Consider the following 22,693-nt stretch of genomic DNA (forward strand, 5'->3'; position numbering starts at 1 on the left):
TTTATTATAGAAGTGTTGAATATTTAATTAAAATATTGGTGGAAGAAGTAGGGAAACAATTTCTTCAAATAATATCAACATGTACAAATGTGTTTCTCACCAAGTAGGGACTAATGCATTTTTAAAAAAGCTTTTAATTTATTTATTTTAAAAGAAAATCTTTAAAGAGGCAACTCATCAGTCCCAGAAGGGCAGTTCCTTCACTGCTGTACTACAAACGCCTTGTTCACGTAATGTAAAACCCAGTGTATTTATTTCGCTCTGTCGAATGCTTAGAGGTATAAATCAGTTCTATAGAAAGAAGAAAAAGTAAGGAGGCAGCAGGGTATCAAACATTTAAATTTAACAAACACACAGCAAGTGAGCCTCTAGTTCTAGTTGAATCGTGCAAGTGCGGTTAAAGTGTGGCACAGACGCTATTAATGTGGCTCGCATGTTAACTCCTCCTCAGGCTGGATGTTTAAAAAAAAAAAAAGTAGAGTTTTCGAATGGCGCATATTAAAATTTGAAAAAACAACCCCAAACGTCTGTAACAAAGCTAAACTAGAGATATGTTGCAATTATGCTTCGCACCGAATGCTCACTTATTATTCCTATTCCTATTTTAAATCCACACTGGTATTCCTTCATGCACTAGCGTGGGGGTTCAGTCGTTTCCCTCACTAAGCCACGCTTTCCCCTTCGGCTCTGCCGTGTGTGTGTGTGCCAGCAAGAAACGGCTGCTTCCCTTAGAGCCCGCAGCGGCAGCAACTTCTCCTTCACTTGTGTGTGTGTCTGTCTGCCTCCGGTGTGTATGTCGCACATGCTCACTGGAAGCATCCAAAGCTGGCCGGGCATGTGCAGAAGCATTGTAGCGGCGGCTGCTCCCGGGATCTGCCCTCGCACACGCCTCAACCTCCCCCCTCCGCCCCATCCAGGTGAAACCGGCGCCTGTTTGACGCGATCTGGCGGAGAAGTCCTGTTTCCGGGTGCCAGTCCTGCACCAGGCGCTCTCGGGAGAGAGGCATCATGAACAACGCCGAGGAGGAGAAACAGCTGGAGCTGGTCAGCAGCCTGAAAGAGCAAGGTAAGGTAGAAAGCAAGGCGGCAGCCGATCTCTAGCAATGTGTATCAGGCAGCGCCCAGCAGCGGAGAAAGAGGATCCGTGGGCAGGGCTGGGAGCAGCGGCTTGGCTGCTTGCTGCCGCTTCCGCTATTTTGAAGCCGTTGCAAAAAGCACACAAATATAAGACCCCGAGAAAACCTGGGCATTGCTGTATTGTCCACATGTAAAGGATTTATTAGCTGCAAACGGGGATTAGGCTGCTGAAGCCGGAGGAGCGACGAAACGGAGTGTCAAAAATGCTGCCTGTCGCCGGCGACACAACGTCTGAGGCTGGGGAGGGGACAGCGCGCGTTGCACGCTTCTGATCTTTTGCATCAGACTCGGACGGCAATGGAGCTAATCAAAGAGCTCCCAAGGAAACGTTTACAACCACAGTGCTCCGAGGCCTGTAGATAATTCTCTACCCGGTTTAAGGTTTTGTTTTGGCTCTACCCATGCTGCAAGAAATTGGAATTCCCCCCCCCCCACACACACACACAATTCCATGATTAAGGAGTAAATCGGCCTGGTTTAATGATTAACCACGTTCCATCATCCCTCCCATCAGCTACTATTGCATAATTTACTATTCAGTCAGCTAAATCCACAGCTGGCACCAGAATTATGTATTCCAGCCAATTTGTGGATTTTGGTGGAAGGGAGGAAGAAATCCTCTAGCATATGTGTAGCTTTATGCAGCCTTTTCTCCCTCTCCTATAAAGGAGCCTAGTTTCCCCACATGAAATAAATAATCTTTCCCAACTCAAACAAAGCCAGTGTTTCCAAGAAAAGAGCCCAAGAAGTAGAACACCTGGTGTACTTGGACACTTCTGTCCAAAATGGTGAAATGATTCGAAATAGAAGTGTCCAACTAATTAAAGAGCTAAAGGATTCTTCAACACGGAGCTAGGTACACATCAGTACACATCAGTCACTGTTTCACATTGAACTAAGGGAACTCAAAAGCTGGTGTTTCAGCAGCCATTCCTGCACCATGACAGCTAGAGTCTATTCTGACAACCCTGTAGCTTGGTACACATGTGATTGACAACCATCCCTCACTGATGTCAAACTACATGGCTACCCTCTTAGCTCATGATGTGTGCATGCTGAGCTTCATGCATATCCTGAGCTTGGCACAACTGGCAATTGGCACCTGCTGGTGAGGTTGCATTCTAGCTCTAAAAACCTTAATGTGGAAAATAGTGCATGTACTGAAATACAGTAATTTCCAAGTGGGGTGCTATAGGAAAGAAGTGAATTAAATAGAAAAAAAAGCTCCTGTGAGCCCAAGATACCTGGCCACAGAGCAGACTGCCAGCACAAGAGCATCATTAACAGCTCTGGACTTGCTTCCTTCCAATCACCATATTATGGAAGCAGATCATTCTTCCTGTTTTGCCATCTTATGGTGCAGTGGAGATGGCAATCATACTGTGCAGAAGATGGCAATGGTAAACCCCTCCTGTATTCTACCAGAGACGACCACAGGGCTCTGTGGTCGCCAGGAGTCAACACCGACTCGACAGCAAACTTTACCTTTATGCATGGAGCATTCAATCACTTCTGTTACAGAGATACATCAAAATTGTCCACCCTCAGAGGAGGCTGCCTGTTGCATCCGAGTCCAATATGGACAACCCCAATCAGAAGGTACATATGGATTAACGATTAGTTAGAAATCCATGAGATGGATGGATTCCTCTGCGGGCAGTTGATTTTTATGCACTCTACAAAATAAGCACTTTCAATGTTCCTTCAAGTTTAGGTAGAAAAGGGTTAAATTGTTAAAAAGTGTGCTGTATTTCTCAGAAGCTGAGAAAAATATTCAGACATTACTCTGTATATGTGTTCAGTATCTGTAAATATGTAGATTTTTTGTGTGAATGATTGCACATGTGTTCATTTTAAAAGTAAATGAGGGTACAGGCCTCAAAGGTAGTGTACATAGAGGAGGTGTACTGCTGTACGAGTGCTCAACAACGCATTAGAAGAACTGAACATTCATACAGATCTGTACATGCATACACAGATGGTACACAGAAAAAGTTCCTCATCAAAGACTCCTGAGAAAACTTAGCAGTCATGGAATAAGAGAACAAGTACATGTGTGGATTGCTAACTGGTTGAAGGACAGAAAACAGAGTGTAGGAATAAATGGAGAGTTTTCACAATGGAGGGAAGTAAGAAGTGGGGTTCCCCAGGGATCTGTACCGGGACTGGTGTTTTCCAATTTATTCATAAATGATAGAGAAGTAGGGGTAAGCAGTGAGGTGGCCAAATTTGCAGATGATACCAAATTCTTTCAGGTAGTGAAATCCAAAACAGATTGTGATGAGCTCCAAAAGGATCTCTCCAAACTAGGTGAGTGGGCGACAAAATGGCAAATGTGGTTCAGTGTTGGCAATTGTAAAGTGATGCACATTGGGAGGAAAAATCCCCATGTGTACGTTGATGGGATCTGAGCTGTCAGTGACTAACCAGGAGAGGGATCTTGGAGTCGTGGTGGACAGCTCGTTGAAAGTGTCGACTCAATGTGTGGCAGCTGTGAAAAAGGCCAATTCCATGCTAGGGATCATTAGGAAGGGGATTGAAAATAAAACGGCTAATATTATAATGCCCTTATACAAAACTATGGTGCAGCCACACCTGGAGTACTGCGTACAATTCTGGTCACCACATCTAAAAAAAAGGACATTGTAGAACTGGAAAAAGTGCAGAAGAGAGCAAGCAAGATGAGCAGAGGCCTAGAGCACCTTTCTTATGAGGCAAGGCTACAAAACCTGGGGCTATTTAGTTTAGAAAAAAGATGACTTTGGGGAGACATGATAGAGATCTATAAAATCATTCATGGTGTGGAGAAAGTGGATAGAGAGAAATTCTTCTCCCTCTCACATAACACTAGAACCAGGAGTCATCCCATGAAATTGATTGCCGGGAAATTTAGAACCAACAAATGGAAGTATTTTTTCACACAACGCATAATGAACTTGTGGAATTCTCTGCCAAGATGTGGTGACAGTCAACAACCTGGAAGGCTTTAAGAGGGGTTTGGATAACTTCATGGAGGAGAGGTCTATCATTGACTACTAGTTGGAGGGCTATAGGCCACCTCCAGCCTCAAAGGCAGGATGCCTCTGAGTCCCAGTTGCAGGGCAGTAACAGCAGGAGGGAGGGCATGCCCTTAACTCTTGCCTGTAAGCTTTCAGCAGCGATACAAAATCACAAATGGAAAATAGGGCCACACGTGTACTAAGGACAAAAAACAACAAACCGTATGAGTGCGGAAAATTATCCAGTCGTATATTCACGATTGGATAATTTTCCACATGATTTGTTGTTTTTTGTCCTGTAGGCTTCCAGCGGCATCTGTTAGGCCACTGTGTGAGATAGTATGCTGGACTAGATGGTCCTTGGGCCTGATCCAGCAGGGCTGTTCTTATGTTCTTACGAACATGTGACTAGGGCTATTCTAATTATGAAGTGTGGCAGGAAGAAAGTACATCACAAATGATGAAGGGCTTATATGAAGTTTTCAGTCTGCTGGCTGAATTTTTATATGAGGTTTTCACTCTGCGCATGGAAGTATCCCTTCCAAAAGCTGAACTCCAGGGTGGATTTGATTTAAATCAAACTGATTTAAATCACGATTTAAATCACTAGCAGGGTGGCTAAAAATTAAAAAAATCCGATTTAAATCAAAAAAATCCGATTTAAATTTAAAAATCCAATTTAAATTTAAAAAATCCAATTTAAATCAAAAAATCCAATTTTTTGATTTAAATCGGATTTTTTTTATTTAAATCAGATTTTTTTGATTTTTATCCACCCTGCTAGTGATTTAAATCATGATTTAAATCGTGATTTAAATCAGTTTGATTTAAATCAAATCCACCCTGCTGAACTCTCCTTTTGTTCATGAAGTGAAAACTTGGATACAACTGAAAGAGGCTCTTTACATGGTTGGTGTGAAGTGCCGTTAGGGTTAGTGCAGGGAGCCGTCCCTGGGTGGCTGGATCAGACGCCCACACCATTGCTGGCTCCGTCACTGAGCCAGCAAGTGTGGTGGGGATCGGGGGCCAGCTGGACCCCGGAAGTTCTCGGATGCCCCGTGCATGAGCATGCAGGGCATTCTCTAGAGACCCCCGGGGCCGGGAGGCTTGTTTTAGCCTCCCCGTGGGGGGTCTCCTCGTGTGTTGCCATGGCATGGACCTATGCCACAGCAGCACACGATCAACTAAATGGGGTTAGCGGAGTGCTTGTTCTGCTAACCTCATTTAAGGGGAGGGGTAATTGTGGTAGTTTGTTGCCTGGAGCCACACAGCTCCCATGGCAGCAGACGGCCAGGAGAAATCGGGCTAGGCTCCCTTAGCCTGATCTCTCCTGGTCGTGAGAATAGCTTCAAAATGTTTCCATATGAGGGTTTAATCTCTGTGTAGGAAATTGTGACATATGAAGAGGCCCGAAGGCATTGTTTGCAAAGTATATAATACAGCAAGGACCCCAAATAATGTAATGTAATGGGTATATTATTACAACATGCTTTAGGAAGAGGAATTCAAAGAAGTGATTGCAAAATAAGTTGCTTGTAAACATTTCTCTCTGTATTCTTCTTGCATATTCTCTCTTCTCCAAAACACTTCAAATATTTCATGTCAAGGCTTCTTCAGATGTTATCTCAGATGTGTGTGACCAGTGGTAGCAGGTCTCCATCTTGCACTGTTCTGGTAATGTAGGAAGACTGAGGTCATATGGGAAGGGCTGGCAACACAGTTACATTCCATGCCCAGCATAACTCTTCTCAGGTGCAGGAACAGTGTTGCTGTGGAAAGGACTCCTGATGGACATGTTCCATGTGAGCTGCAATTTTGAATATACAGGAGTGGGATGGAAGGGAAAGGCATTGTAACGGATTCCATATCTAGATATGTGAACACTCAGGGGGGGGGGGAAATGTTGAGGAAAGACATTCTATTTTTTCTACACCTCCCCCCGCCCAACCCCAGCGTGTAATGGAAAAATAAATAAATCCTGAGAAAAACAGCAAAAACCTTCTCTCTCTTAGAATGATGTGTGGAATACCTTTGAAAGCAATGTTTTAAAAATAATATTGGTGTAGCCAAGTCATGCTGTTGCAGATATTTATTTATTAAAAGACCTTTAAAAAGACCTTAAAACAGTGGTACGTATGCTGGTAACCTCTTGACTTGACTACTGTAATGCACTCTATGTGGAGTTGCCTTTGTACAGAGTCTGGAAACTACCATTGGTGCAGCAGCCAGACTAGACTCTAGGACACTCCAAAGAGACCATATAACACCAGTTTTAAAAGAACCGCACTGGCTGCTGCTATGTTTTTGAGCAAATTACAAAGTGTCATTGTTACCTAAAAAGCCCTTAATGGTATTAGTCCAGGGTATTTAAGGAAATGTTTCCTTTGTCATGAACGCTGTCGCCTATCAAGATCATCAGTTAAAGTTGCCACTAGCTTATTTGTGACAACTCAGGGCCCGGCCTTCTCTCTTGGTGGCCCAGGGCTTTGGAATGCGTTCCTTGTCCATCTCTGGCTGTCATTAAAAACAGCAAAAATGAAAAACCAGATACAGCTATGCAAATAGTGTAATGTAAGGTGAAACAACATTAATTCATCATTAATTTCAAAACTGCCATCATTTTAAAGACTTTAAAGTCATAATTATTGATAAAGTCGAATTACGCAAACACTATCAAGTGGACAAATGGAAAATATTGATTCAGAAAGACTAAATTGATTTTCCTTATGAACATTATGGTACCTAATGGTTTAAAAGATGAAATAGAATACTCAGTTTTTCATGATCCAGTCTATGCTAGTCAAAGGCTGTGAAACCTCTTTAATTCAAACAGCAAGAAAAGAAGATAGAGTATGTGTTTCTCTTCAAGTTCAATCATGCTCAATTAGCAGAGTAAAAATACAACAGCAGCTGCCTGTAAGTTAACCAAGATTACAAAGATTTGTAATCTTTGTAAGACGGGCCTTACAAAGGGTAAGGTTACTATAGCCATGAAAGAGCATTTATTAAGAAGTATTTGTGAAGAGAACATATCAGAAACTACAGGTCTCTGAAATTGCAAGATAATGGATTGAGATTTTCTTAATGTAACAGCCTCACTAGTTTGAGGATTCACCTAAAATCAATTATTTGTGGATTGTGTTTCAGAAAACAATAGGAGAATCACTAATAAATATTGCAGCTTTAAGTGGATCAAGAAGATTATAGACCACAGGTTATTATATTACAAATTTACTATCCTATCTAGTAAAGATGATCATGATTGTTTTTAACACCATTTCCTTGTGTTTAGATTTATATTAATTGAATGTAATTGAAGAAGTTTTACAGAACAGAGTATTAGTGCTAACTGTTTTGCAGTCATTAGAACTTGCAGCCATTGTTGTCATCCATCACCTCAGCAGTCAACATCACACATCCAGCAAATTGTACAAATAATCACCTTTGGATATGGAAGAGATATACAACAATGTTTTAGACCTACTATTGTCCATTGTTGGTTTATTACAAACTATTGCGTTATATACTGTAATATGTTTTATAAGATTGAAAGATGTTATACCAAGATATGATTTATACTACTTACATTACACTATTTGCCTAGCAGTATCAGGTTTTTCATTTTTGCTCTGTATTCTTTGATACTGCCGCCCTTTTGTTGTATTTTGCATTGCCATTAAAAAGGCCCTCAAGATTTTCTCAGGCTTTCAGTTAAAATTTGTTTAATGGTTTTAATTGTTTCTGGTTTTTATGGTTGTTGCATTTTAAAACCATGTACACCACCTAAATATGACACCACCTGCTTTATTTCCCCAGAGGAATTCAGAGACTCTAACAACACAATAAATTAAAAACACATGTAGGGGAATTCCCGAGGTAGAGTCGATCACCTTGGGTAAACGCGGTGAGCTTCATGAGCTTTGGTGAGCTTTCCCTGCCCAGGTCTTGCAGGGAGGACCCTATCGGGGGAAGAAGTAGACATCAATACGCCCAGCTGGAAGTGTTCACGCTGGCCCGGCAAGATCAACAGACAGTGTAGCTTCACAGGATCAGCTCTTGCAAAACATACACCAGCTGTCAGGAGCTGTATAAGGGAGGACCGGCCAGTGATGAGGGGCCAGTCCAGGAGGAGGCGTAGAAGCAGCCCTGGGACTCTGCCTGAACCTTGGGATAGTAACACTAGGGTGGGGCTGGGGAATGGAACAAGCCCTGCCTGTAAGCCTTAAAGCTCCCCCAGCTGAGAACTTGGAGGCCACTTCAACCTCCTTTGGCAGCGCAAGGCGGGTGGCTATGCTGAGAGCCTGACGACACATGATTTTTTAAAAAGCACACGGGATAAGGAGAAAAATAGACTCAAAGGTGATAATAGCCTTGCTGAATCCGTGTAGAATCTGGGAACTCTATGCTTGTGTACATCAGGTCTTGACAAACTTTATTTTGGCTCTAGAAGCCAACTCCAGATTTTAAGAGCCAAACAATGGACACTGAACAGTTAACTGTACTTGGTGACGGACATTGTGGAGCGGGTGGTGAGTGGGCTTTTCTTTATCCTCATTGTCAGTAATCTACTTAGAACAGGGCTGTGTGGGACAAATACAGATATTGTTAAAGGGTTCTACCTCTGAATATTCTCTGAACAAAATGAATATTATGATAAATTTCTAGGCAGCCTTTCTTCTGCTGTCTACCGAAGCAGCAGCTGGCAGCATTTATCCCCACTCTCTTGGGCTAGTCCTCACCACTGCCTCCATGTTCCTTCCCCCCACCCCTGCCACCCGCATCTGCTAAACAGGTGGCATTCCTCCCCTCTTGTTGGGGGCTGGAAGGAACCAACTCCAGTAAGGATGGTAGAATGGGGAGACACAAAGCGGTGGGGGGAATCAGCCTCAGAGTGGGAATGCCACTGCTTTTATGGGTGTAGGCAGCTGGGTGGGGAGGGCTGTGCAGGTGCGTGCTGTATGGCTGGGTCGAAGGCACGCTGCCTGCTGTGGCCAAGCAGAGAAGCAACTAGAGAGCCAGCGTGGTGTAGTGGTTAGAGTGCTGGATTAGGACCGGGGAAACCCGAGCTCAAATCCCCATTCAGCCATTATACTTGCTGGGTGACTCTGGGCCAGTCACTTTTCTCTCAGCCTCACCTACTTCACAGGGTTGTTGTGAGGAGAAAGTTAAGTATGTAGTACACCGCTCTGGGCTCCTTGGAGGAAGAGCAGGATATAAAATGAAAATAATAATAAAATAATAACTGGGGCTGCTCCTGCTGCTCACCCCACACCAAGCCAGGCCTTAACCACTACCTGGTTAAGATTGGTTTCACAGCCACAATCCAGTCCTGCAGGGGTGGTGGAGCTATTAAGATGATCTGCCCGAGAAGGCTGTTGGATCCAGTAGGATTTCACTGTTGCTGCCAGTGACTCTGTCAATGCCCTGGTGGAAACCTGGAAGAGGGAACTCACCAGGGCAGTTGACACAATCACTCCTAAACGTCCCTTCCAACCTTTAAAAGTGGCCCCTTTGGTATACAGAGGAGCCGCAGGTCTGAAGCAGTAAGGTAGGCAACTGGAACACAAGTGGAGGAGAACTCTGCTCAAATGTGACAGGACACAGCACAGTGCCCATTTGAAGGTTTATGCCCAGGCAGTGCATGTGGCAAAAACCCAATTCTGGTATGTGCACATTGCTTCTGCATATTTGCGCTCAGAAGAGTTCTCCTGGGTTGTGAGGAGTTTGATTTAGGTTCCTTCCAGTTTGAACCAGTCCCTGAAGTCTATGTTCTGCTGTAAGGCTTTTATTGGATTCTTTACAGACAAAATCTGTATTTGGACTGACTTGGACTCCACTGTTTCTGTGGAGTCTGTTAAGATGGTGGCCAGCAATTTCTCTTGCAGTATTAGATTGGATTTGTTTCAGTCTGTGATGCCTGAGGACGTGGACAGGCTGCTTGGGGTGGTGCAGCCTACCACTTGTTCTCTGGATCCCTGCCCGACTTGGCTACTTCTATCTAGCAGGGAGATTGTTGGAGATGGCTTAGTTAATACCATTAACTCATCGCTGAGGGAGGGTAGGATGCCTCCTTGTTTGAAGGAGGCAATGATTAGACAACTTCTTAAGAAGCCTTCCCTTGATCCCTCAGTGATGGATAATTGTAGGCCGTTCTCCAATCTCCCATGGTTGGGCAAGGTAACTGAGAGAATGGTGGCTAACCAGCTCCAGGCAGTTTTGGAGGAAACCGATTATCTAGACCCATTTCAGACTGGCTTTAGAGTGGGCTTTGGGGTTGAGATAGCCTTGGTCATCCTGATGGATGACCTTTACCAGGGAATTGACAGAGGGAGTATAACTCTGTTGGTTCTTTTGGATCTGAACAACATTTGATACCATTGGCCATGGTATCCTTCTGGGTTGCCTGCGGGAGTTGGGAATAGGAGGCACTGCTTTGCAAGGGCTCCGCTCCTAACTCTCAGGCAGGTTCCAGATGGTGGAGCTTGGTGATGGTTGCTCTTCGAAATGGAAGCTATTATATGGAATCCTTCAAGGCTCCATTCTGTCACCACTGCTTTTTAACATCTACATGAAACAGCTGGGTGAAGTCATCAGGAGATTTGGTGCAGGGTGTTATCAATATGCTGATGACACCCAAATCTGTTTCTCCTTCTCCTCCTCCTCCTCTGGAAATGGCATTCACTTCCTAAATGCCTGCCTATGGGCAGTAATGGGCTGGATGAGGGACAACAAATTGAAGCTGAATCTAAACAAGACATACTGAAAAATGCTCATTGTGAGAGATCGGAATTTGAGGGGTGGGCTAGATCTTCCTGTGCTGGATGGGGTTAAACTCCCCAAAAGGAACAGGTACGCAGCCTGGGAGTTCTCTTGGACTCAGCCCTCTCCTTGGTATTCCAGGTGGAGGCTATGGCCAGGAGCACTTTCCATCAGCTTTGGTTGATTCAACAGCTGTGTCCATTCTTTCAAGAGAACAATCTCTAAATAGTGGTGCATCAGCTGCTAACCTCCAGGTTGGACTATTGCAATGAGCTCTACATGAGGCTGCCTTTGTACGTAGTTCGGAAACTTCAGTTAGTGCAAAATGTGGCATCCAGACTGGTTTCTGGGGTAACCTGGAGACACCATATTATGCCTGTTCTCAAGCAGTTGTATTGGCTGGCCAATTGGAACATCATCTGAACCAGTCCTTTGTCTTCAAGATGCCACAAAATTCTTTGTGGTTTCAGTATTTTTTATTTTATTTTTATTTCTATACCCTCTTCCTAAAGTGGCTCAGGGCAGTTTACACTAAGGTAAAAAATATCTAACAAAATAAAAAAACCAATTAAAAGCAGATTAAAATTACAATCAAAACTAAATATCATTAAAAGCCAGGCTAAAAAGATGGGTCTTTAAGGCTTTCTAGAAGGCTCCAAGATAGTCCTCTTATATCCATGGGAAGCGTATTTCACAACCTAGGGGCGACAACAGAGAAGGCCCAATCCCAGGTCGCCACCAGATGAACCAGTGGCACATGAAGACGGAACATAGGAATCTGCCATATTCTGAGTCAGACCGTTGATCCATCTAGCTCAGTATTGTCTACACAGACTGGCAGCGGCTTCTCCAAGGTTGCAGGCAGGAATCTCTCTCAGCCCTATCTTGGTGATGCCAGGGAGGGAGCTTGGAACCTAGATGCTCTTCCCAGAGTGGCTTCATCCCCTAAGGGAAATATGTTACAGTGCTCACATGTAGTCTCCCATTCATATGCAATCAGGGCGGACCCTGGTTAGCTAAGGGGACAAGTCATACTTGCTACCACAAGACCAGGTCTCCTCCATAACCCCTTCTGATGATTTTAATGAGTGGTGGGGATCTTGTAGAGAAAGGCACTCTCTCAGGTAACCCAGACCTAAGCCCTTCAGGGCTTTAAAAGTAAACAGCACTTTGTACTGTTCCTGGAATCATATTGGCAGCCAGTACAACTGTTTAAGAACAGGCATAATATAATGGACTATTATGGAATTTGCTTCTGGAATTGGCCACTTGCAGCAATAAGTCCCTGCCTCCTCCTAAGTACCTTTGACTTATCTTGGCTTTGGAAAAAGAAATGCAGCTGGATCTGCCATAATATGGTTTTTCTTCAAGTCTATTGATGTATGCCAGTAAAAAGCACAAGAGAACTCTTTAAACCTGTTTTTAGTAATGGCAGATCTGCCAATTCTACCTCTTACGGAGGAGGAATAAACTAGCATACCTGCCAACATGTCCCTATTTTCCCATTCACCTGAATGGGAAAACAGGGACCTGTTGGCAGGTATGAATTAGCAATTTTAAGATTGATGTACCTATTGACTATTGTAGCATGGTGTTGTGTCTGGAAAAGGCAGCCACCCCCCATTCCAAGAATCCTGTGTAGAAAGTCAGGTTTTCATGCCAGCACAAAAGTATGTATTTGGTCCTCCCAAAAGGCAGTGTTCAGGTGTGCCCTAATAGTAATATGTTTTGAGTACATATTTTGATCTGAAATGTCATATGATTCCTAGCATAAATATTTACTCTGCTTTTATATAAAGTAATGTTTAAAAACCATGTTGCTTTAAATCAGACTTGTAAATAGCCACTCACCTGTGATGAGTACGAACTGACTCCAGGCAGAGTAGTTTCTTTGAACTGAAACAGAATCTGTTCTTTCTCCTTCTACTTCTCCTTCTTCGCTTTTGATATACCTTGTCACTACAAGGCAGCGACCGCTTCCCTAAAGAGTTAACTGGAAGTGAAGCCTGTCCTGACTGACAGGCTGGTGAACTCCAGGGCAGCTAATCAGCACACAATGGGGGTGGGACCTAGAGGGCCGTTGGGAGGAAGGTGAGTTTCTTGTTAGAAGAAGCTGTGCTGGAGGTGCAGGAGGACAAATGCGGCCATGGAGGATGACTGCAGCTCTTGGAAGATAGAATTGCAGGGGCTTGAATTCTCAACCAGGATTTGGGTGAGTTCAAGAAAAAGGGAGCCTGGGCTTTGGCTTTGGGAAGTTTAGTCTAGGGAAAGTTTGCTTTTGTATTTTCCTACATACCTGTTCCTTGCAACTGGGTAACCACGATTTTTAAAGCATGCTGCCCCAATATCATTTGGGGTGATTTTTTTTAAAGTATTCTTGTAACCTACTGAGTATTTTTTACCTGTAACTAAAAGCTGAGAGAGCCTCAGATGGAAGTATTCTGTAGCATTTGAATAAAACTGTTTTTCTTTTTGTTCTTTTCTTTTACAAGCCTCTCCGAGTAGGGTTTTTAACTCAGGAGAAAAGGGTGGGCTGGAAGGGGGGTCTTACTCTGGTGCAAGCACATCCTCAGATATTCAGCAACTACCAGTTTTCTCACCATGTGTAGGCTTGCACGTGGAAGATTTTTGTACTTTTCCAAAAGAAAAATAAAGAGAATTCACTGGTAATTCCACCCCATGCCTAGGGAGGTTCAAGCTCTGTAATAGAGAAGGGTGGTGGTGGCAGCAGCAATTTTTGAACCTACCAGAAATAGAGAAGAGTTTTAGGAGTAGTCTTTGCCAAAAAGCTCAGCAGGGATGATTCAGCATTTCATTTTCTCACGTGAGCTTGCTCTGAGACAAAGGCTATAATTTGCTACATACCTACATTAACTTGCACTGTAGGCAGATGGACTAGTAACATCATTTTCTTGGCATGCAGTTTTTGTGGACTTATTTATAAGTCTGGTTTAGGTGACTGGGTTTCAAAAAAATTGTTTTGCTTTGCTCAGCTACTTCTTAATAGCTCTGTAACTGGGAAGCTGCCATGCATGCATTGTGAAATGAAAGACTTGTAGGAAACAGCATCTGCAAGTGCAGATTAGCTGCATTAGAGAAGAGAAAATGTCATGAAGCCTTTAAATAATTAACAATAAGAGATCGTCATGGCCTTGCAGCTCTTCATTGTTTTAAATAGAGTTAAAAACCAAAGTGATTTCTGCTCCATTAACTGTGCTGCCTTATCTGCTTAAATTGTCGCTTGGAGGGTGGAGTGAATCCTCAGTTTAGGAATAAATATATCTGAAGGGATGACTTCTATGAACAGTCCAACCCTGAAGAGATTTCCTCAGATTTAAGGAATTGTGTACTAATAGATAATGATATCAGAACTGTGGTGCACTCTACGGTAACCTCTAGGCTTGACTACTGCAATGTGCTTCATGTGGGGCTGCCTTTGTATATAGTTTGGAAACTTCAGTTGGTCCAAAATGCAGCAGCTAGATTTGTTTCTGGGGTTTCTTGGAGAGACCATATGCCTGTTTTAAAACAATTGCATTGGCTACCAATAGGTTTCCGGGCAAAATGCAGTGCTGGTAATTACCTTTAAAGTCCTAAATGGCTTAGGACCCGGTTACCTGGGAGAGTGCCTTCTTCTGCATGATCCCCATCATACATTAAGATTATTGAAAGACATCTCTCTCCCTATGCCGCCAGCCCGTCTGGTAGTGACTTGGGAGCGGACCTTCTCAGTAGTTGCTCCTGGGCTGTGGAATGAGCTCCCTGTAGATGTTTGTGATTTAACATCTTTAGCAGCCTTCAAAAGAGCCCTGAAGACACTTTTTTTAAAGGCTGGCTTTTAGTAATCTTTAAATGTTTTAAATTGTATTAAATTGCTGTTTTAACAGTTTGTTTTATTTTGTCTTTATTGTGTTTATTATTGTGAACCACCTAGCGGGGAAGTAACTTGCCTAGGAAGCAAGAGGTTGCTGATTCGAATCCCCACTGGTATAACACCTATATTGGGCAGCAGAAATATAGGAAGATGCTAAAAGGCATCATCTCATACTGCACTGGAGATGGCAATGGTAAACCCCTCCTGTATTCTACCAAAGAAAACCACATGGCTTTGTGGTCGCCAGGAGTCAACACTGACTCGATGGCACAACTTTAATATATAAAATATGAATATGACAAACAAACAAATAAATAAAATACGAGAGCACTTGGATCTCTTCACATCAGCCATGATATATGCCCAGTCGGGATGCAAATACTATTTAATAATTTAAATGTTTGAACTGTTGAAATATTATTACTTACTTCCATAGTCATTAATGCGGTCAGCTCCTATTTCAAAAGGAACACACTGATCTCTCCGCGCAATTATATATAAAGGTTTCAGTTCAATTTAAAGTTTTATTTATGGTAATTTAAATAGGTTTATATAATTTTTAACTTTTGGTTTGATTAGATTGTAAACTGTCCTGAGATTTTATATAGGGCTGTATATAAATGTGACAAATAAACAAACAATGATGTCATTCACAGACTCAAAGAGGCTGTTCTCACGCGCACCCTAACCCAGGCTACTGAAGCCCATGCTGAGTTAGATTGGACATGAGAACTGCTGAGATTGGGCCTGATCCTGGCAGGGCAGCGCCACCTAGCCCAGCTTAACTTAACAGTTAATCATTTAACTGTTTGGTGTTTAACATCCCTAATACCCAATTCTACATCCTTTGTTACGCTCTTAGGGCCCAAGCGTGGTGGAAGTGACTGGCTTAAAAAAAAAATTGGGATGTGGGGGTTGAGGCTTTTCTGCAAAATAGCTCGATGAGGCTGGATACTTCTTTGTCTTCCCTCCCACCCACCCTTCGCATTAATAACATCACCAGCAACAGCTACTCACTAGAATTCTGGGCAATGAATGGAATGATGGCTAAGGTATCACTATAATAAATAACACTCTAGGTCAGGGATAGGCAACCTTGGCTTGCCAGCTGCTGTTGCACTTCAACTTCCATCATCCCCTGCCACAATCAATTGTGGCTGGAGATGGTGGGAGTTGTAGTTCAAACAGGTTGTTTGAGTGGGTTGAACTCATCCCTTACCACATCCTCTTTTAATGTATCAGCGAACAAAGCAGCGCTGCTGTCTGAATCAGATGTGCTGGGAATATCTAGTCAGTGTGAGATGCATTGCCCTTCATCTGTAATTGTTGCGGCAATGTGTTTTGCATTGTCTACCTGAACGGGACCATCATTGCTGCTGAGGACAGTACAGCAAGCAAGATTAAATAAGATGGATAGCGGGGCTTAAGGCTGGGTCGATGTATGGGCAGAAGAGGGCATGAGAAAGTGTTAACATGAGTGGTAGAAATGGGGTGGGTAGGTCTGTCTCAAGAAGGAATGAGAGGAGAGAGTAAGGGTCCACCTAAGGTTCTCCAGGTGTTGGACTACAACTCCCATCATACCCAGCTGCAATCAATTGTGGTTAGGTATACGAACCAGCTGTTTAAATTTAAACTGACCTGGCCCAGTTTGGGCTTGGTGTGAACCAGTCCAGTCACTGAACTGAGCTGAACTGCCTCTGGGACTGGCTTGGGGGGCATACTTGTACCTCCCAAGCTGGTCCTGAGCCGGTCCGTGAGCCAGTTCTTTGAACAACAGGTTGGTCGGGTTTGAACTCGGACTGGCATCCTCGCTTTGGGGATCAGGCCGGTTTGAACTCAGACTGCCTGAACCAGGCCAGTTTGATGTCGATCCCAGCTCGAAGCAAGTCAGCTCACACATCCCTAATTGTGGCTGGGGATGATGGGATTTATAATCTAACAAGAGCTAGAGAGCAGGTTGGCCACTCCTAGGAATTCTCCTAGAGCTAGCCTCTGCATACAAGTACTGTGGCTAGTCATCTCCAGTTGGTCCCTTCGTGCAGTTGCTGTACGTGGTGTGGATAGTGTCTGAAAAGAATAGATCTCTACACTGAATAGATCTATTAAGAGTTCAGATGTTCCATACCACTTACTGTCTCTCATTGTCCTGGAAGAAAACAGACTTAAAATAGCAAGAGGATTGGGGAGAGGCAAACTTACCCAAACCCAGACATCAGAATAACCAGTTTTGGTCTCCCCTCCCAGATTGTCTTCTGAGTTCATAGCGCCGTTACCTTTTTTCACATTTGATCATTAATGTTCAGCCCCTTCTTTGCCTCAGTAATAATCCTCTATAATAAAAGCCTTGAGCGTGATCCCGTGTCCTTTTCCGACCCGTGTCTTTCTTGGCCGTTCTGGGCATGCACGGAGCGCATGCCCAGAACATCCATGAAAGATACAGCCGCCCAGACATGGGCGGCCATGTTGAGCGAAAGCAGGGGGACCGGGAGGACAGAGGCAGCAGCGGGGGAACCGGGATGGCTGAGGCGGCAGCAGGGGAACCGGGAGGGCTGAGGCGGTAGCGGGGGAACCGGGAGAGCAGCGGGGAACAAAAAAAAAAAACCGGCGGGGAGAAAAAAAAAAGTAAAAAGACGGGCCCGCGGAGGGACCGGGAGAGCAGAGATGGAGGCGGAGGAGGTCGGTGGGTGGCGCGGGGGTGTGAAGGGAACGACACAACAAGCCGCTTCTGGGGAGGAAGAACCAAAGAAGGGAAGGGACCCCGCTAGCAGCTCCGCGGCCACACAAAGGGAACCCGCCGCGGCCTCCTGCCTTGCTTTGCTTTCCCGCGAGTGCCGCTTGCCCTGCTGAGCCAAGCCCAGTCAAGCCCGGCCCCTCACCTTACCCAGCCAGCCCCACCGCTGCTGTTGTTCCCCCGCCTCCTGCAGCCGCGGCCGCACTCAGTCCCCGTTGCCACCACTGCCCCCCGCACTGTCAGCATTGCTGCCACTGTTGCCGCTCGCACACACGAGAAATGGGTGTGACTGTGACGCTAATGCTGCTGCGATCCTATAAATCCTTGGGGCAGAGAGAGCCATGGCTTGCTGCGCGGAAGGGCAGAAGGTATGAGGCCCCCTCCCAAAACACTCCCAGAAACAACCCAGTGCCAACAGCTGCCTCTTTTCGGTTAATACACAATACAAAATACACAAGAGCAGCAAACCACCCCCCCCCACTAGAGCCCGTTATTTAAACGGGCTTAAACATACTAGTAATTAATAATTAATCATGATGGCATTTCACTAGTTTAGTCATAGATCTCTTTACATCAACAAAGCAAATCACAGTGGGCTTCCTTTAGGCCTTCCTTAAATCACAGTCTTCTTTCTTATCTTGATGTAGGAGAGCAGTATAGAAATATCTTTAATTAAGCAAGTGCTCTTATTCTTAGAAATTACAGTGAAACAGAGATGATGAATGTGGCTAAGGTAAGCAGGACCCAAGCTGTTTAAGGGTGTTCACATGCACAGCCTAACCCAAGGTAGGGCAGCCCAGCTTGGGATAGGCTGTGCACATGAAGCACCGGGAGCAAGGTTGCTCCTGATGCTGCCCCCATGCCATGCCCCACTTTTTAACCTGACGTTAATCCCACTTTTCAACCTGTTCTTATTCTTGGTAATGGCCTGCCTCTTTAAACAGCTTTCTCGTGGCCTGCTGCCATTTCCAGCTGCGAGCCAGGGGGAAGGAGTGGCCATGCCGAGTGCGGCGGCTGCCCTAATGAGAGCAGCCACCTCCCTCATACCCCAGGGCACTCTGGGATGTGGGCGGGGGGAAGTTCTACCACTCCCACAGTCTCCCTCTTCTGCACCACTGCTTGTGTGGGTGCATGGTATGGTGGAGGAGAGGATGGCGGCTGCTCTTCTGCCAAATGATGCAGATGAACTCCTGTTTTCCCCGCAGCCTGAGCCTGCCTCCCCCCGCGCGAGATCGTGTGACAGACCTCTATGTTGGAATTGTGCCTAGATGCCTATGAGAAGCCGGTATTGATGAGAAGCAGTTATGTTTGTTGATGTAAGTTAATTTATAAGTTGCACCCTGTGGTCTTTGAAGGCAAACATGTTGAGTAGTCCTGAAGTGTATATGAAAGCCTGAACGTAGATTGCTTCTGAAGAATAAGTGTGGTTTGAATATTTTCCCTGCATGGTTTTTAATTGTTTTTCCTAGATATATTTATTTGCATTTTTATACCGCCTTTCTGCCTTGACAAAGGCTCCCAAAGTGGTTCCCAAAGAACAAAGAAATTACATAAGTTTAAAAGCATTGTTAACTCAGCCTGTAAAGCCAAGGGACCCATACACAAAGCCTGTGCCTTTGACTCATCTTGCTATTGAGCAAGTTGAAAAATAGCAAATAAAAAGAAACCTTCACACAAGTCTATATTTGCTCATTATATTCTATACAAGTACACTCTGTTCAGTGTGCTCATGTACAGATTTGTATGCATGTGAAGTTCTTCACCTATAGTGGTACATTTTCGATCTGTACCATGCACCTGAGGGGCCTGTACGCATATGCACATTCATACAATAACATGTACATGTGGAGAGAAACCAGAATGCATGTATAATGTATACGTATGAATAGGGCTTTGGAATCAAGTACCTAACTGCTATTATAGTAAAAAAGAATGTTCATTTCAATTAGGGTCACGTTTGACAAATAATGTTTATCTTTAATGTTATCTTTAATGTTATATTTGTTATCATGTTACTTGGGAAACAGCAAATTTTAACATACTCAGTAAACCCTGGCAATTTGTCTGTTTTAAAGTCTCCTTCAGTGAACAAACAAATGAAGTTGAAAAACTGTGCATATTAATGGATGATTGCCACTTTTACCAAAAAGAACCATATACCGGAACTAGGCATTATGGCAAATGTGTAGTTGCACCAAAAACATCATCTGGTGTCTCCTTCCCCACTCCCACCCCTCATAATGTTTAGCAGTACAAAAAAATATATGGCTTGCTATTGTCATGTTGCAAGTTTGCCCACCTTGTAAACTGGTAGCCAATGAAGACATTCACAACACAGTGACACAACTTCATGCATTTTGTATTGCGGCATGTTTCAAGTGACAGAGAAGGTGGAGACATGGGGAAGTTGCTTTTGGGAACAGCTGTAGCCTTGTTCAGGCGTTCCGAGAGAACCATGGAGAACACGCCTACAAGGCTGAAAGGGGTTCAGAGGACCTGCCCCCAGCCTGTCACTCACACTTCTGTCCCACTCTTCAACCTTAGCAGTGGTCGTTTGAAGAGATGAAGGTTGTAAACCTGTCTGCCTTTGTTTCCGTGATCTCTTCAGACCGGCAATGCTCTAAGCATGAACAGCGGGATGGGAGAGTGAGTGACAGGCTGAAGACGAGACTTCCGTCTCCCTTTCAGCCTTGTAAGCATGTTCAACGACATTCTCTATGGTTACAGCCAAAGTATCTAGGTATTTCTTCTGAGGGTATGTCTGATCTGTCACTAAAAATGGTTTGTATGTGTTTCTAAGAGGATAGAAATGTTTCCACGTTCAAAATGCTTGTCAATTTTGGTATACTTGTTCAAACACAAGCCATTAAAAAACAATTGAAGAGGCTTTTGTGAATGTCCCCCAGTGCCTTTATTAGTTGTTGATATGAATGATGATATTGTGTTTCTGGCTAATAGCACTATTAAAAAAAAAAAAAAAAAGACGATCCAAGGTCTTTCCTTTCCTTTTGTAAGTAATTTTGAGTGTAGGCACACATATTTCATTTGCTCATGTATGCCTCATGTATAATAAACAATGGCTTGGATTATTAGAAGATTTGAATATCCATGTACTTATTTATAATTTTATTTATTTATTTTACATATTTTTATACCGCCCAAAACGTACGTCTCTGGGCAGTTTACAAAATAAAAACAGAAAGTAAAACATTAGTTAAAACAAAAACAAAACGTTCAAAACATTACAACAATTTAAAAATTTTAAAACAATATTTAAAAACCATTAAAACAACATTAATTAAAAGCCTGGGTGAACAGATGCGTCTTTAAAGACTTTTAAAAAGCTGCCAGAGATGGGGAGGCTCTTATTTCACTAGGGAGCGCATTCCAAAGCCTCGGGGCAGCAACAGATGCCCTTTCCACTGACTGCCTTCTAGATTTACCTTGATTTAGCAGGTAGTTGAATAGGATGGGGGAATATTCAGATAGTATAGTGTCTTGGCTAGTGTTAGAACACAGAAGGTAGGTAGTGCTCAATTGGCCTGGCCACTCTCTGGTGAACCATCTGTTGCCTGCAGGGATTCTTGCAAAGAATGATGGTCAAGGTGGAGTTTTATTCTGCAAGGCACTACTTAAATTTTTAAGGTAGAGCATATTCTCAGGGTCATTTAATTAGTTGTGCCTTTGCTATTAATAGATCTGTCTCTTGCTTTATCATTTTAAAATGCAGATGGATTACAGGGATTCTAGGGGGAAGGTAGGGTGTGCACATAAATTATATTAGCCTATTATTGTTTTAGGATGAAACCATAAGAGACTGACAGCCAAACAACATGCAATGCTAAAAGCATCACTGTGCTTCCATCTTCCTTAAAAAATTAAAAAAGTGGCCAGTGTACATGTGTGAGTGTGTGTGTTTGAGAGAGAGAGATCCAAATTGGGACCTTAGAATGTGGAGAGGTTTTTACTCCTTTCTCCAGTCTAAAGTTCTGACAAAATTCTCTCCTTTTCCACCACACAACTGCAAACCTGATAGCTTCTAGAATAGTATTGAGGACACAGCTGTTCAGTGAAGCTTTTAGTTGAATTTTGTTGATTGATTGTTTTAAATTGAATTGTATATATGTGTGTTAAATGTTTGTTGTTAAACCTTTGGTTGCTTCATCTGATTGTGAACGGCCTTGAGGCTTTTATTACAGGCAGTACACAGATGTGTACAGTAAAATAGAATAATATTTATTCCAAGAGGGAGGCTACCATTGGTACCAATAGCAGCTTCCCTACCAGAACAAACAGCAGCTTTGGAGGGAGATTTTTTTCAAGACAACCACAGTGTGGGCTAAAAGGAGAGCCTCCCCCCCCGACCTGGCCCCCCCATGCTGCGGTCGTGATCTACTGTCCCTACCCACATACCTGCTTCATTAAAACAACGAAGACGCTCAATGAAGTATTCGGAATCATATCTAGTTTGGCCCCTAGTCACTGAAAAAAAGGCATGGTGGTTGTTTTGGTGAGTGGTATTTCTTTTTGAGAAATTCATGCTTTTTGCTTTCACATTTCATACTACACTTATACATACTTTATAAAAGTATAAATAATTACTGGGTGTTCTAAATGTAGGTTGAACTATGTCAGAAGGAAAAGTTTAAAGCTGGTCAAACAGCATCAGTATAAGAATCCTCTTTGACTTATTAACAACTGGTTAATCTTTCATGGGAAATGTCTCTACAGATGTCACTGTGCTGTGCTTTTCATATAAATATGTATCACTTTCTTTACACTGTCTCAAGATTGTATAGTTCACACATGCACGAAATTGCTTAGCTTTTTTAATACTTTAATGTGCAGTTGAATGTGTGAACTGAATAGATTAAAAAAAGTGACATGAAGTGATATGAAAGTTCTGTTGGTAGTGTAAAATCTGTGATGGCTCACATATGCAACTCCCTCTCCCATATATGTATGAACTAGCTTTCAGTTACCTTAAAATGTACTCTTTAAAATTAAAATAAAAGACTGGAAAATAAACAAAATAAAGCAGTGATTACTTTCATACAATTAATTAGAGGTGCAAATATTGAAGGTCTCTCTTCATTCTTGATTTAGTGATAACTAACTTGATTTTAAGAAAATGTGTTCTAGATAAAAAGACCATCTTCACATAAACAGTAAAACATGTGTATGCATTGTCTC

At 43.3% G+C, this 22,693-nt stretch overlaps 1 protein-coding gene across 7 annotated transcripts in view; it reads left to right on the plus strand.

Annotated features, from left to right (window-relative positions):
• Positions 1 to 22,693, plus strand: part of SHTN1 (shootin 1) — a 163,389-nt gene that overhangs the window by 37,232 nt on the left and 103,464 nt on the right. For 5 of the 7 annotated variants that reach the window (XR_008318771.1, XR_008318770.1, XM_053305438.1 and 2 more), the window contains exon 1: positions 747 to 1,066. Coding sequence is in view for 4 of the 7 variants with exons in the window: in XM_053305438.1 (XP_053161413.1) it covers positions 1,009 to 1,066 (58 nt within the window). In the remaining 3 variants the exon portion in view is untranslated. Of the gene's footprint in view, positions 1 to 746; positions 1,067 to 13,086; positions 13,108 to 22,693 lie in introns of those variants that run through there. The other 2 variants (XM_053305439.1, XM_053305441.1) reach the window with 2 other exon arrangements.

The sequence above is a fragment of the Hemicordylus capensis genome, chromosome 3 (genome assembly GCF_027244095.1).
Source record: "Hemicordylus capensis ecotype Gifberg chromosome 3, rHemCap1.1.pri, whole genome shotgun sequence".
In the NCBI taxonomy this organism is placed as follows: Eukaryota; Metazoa; Chordata; class Lepidosauria; order Squamata; family Cordylidae; genus Hemicordylus; species Hemicordylus capensis.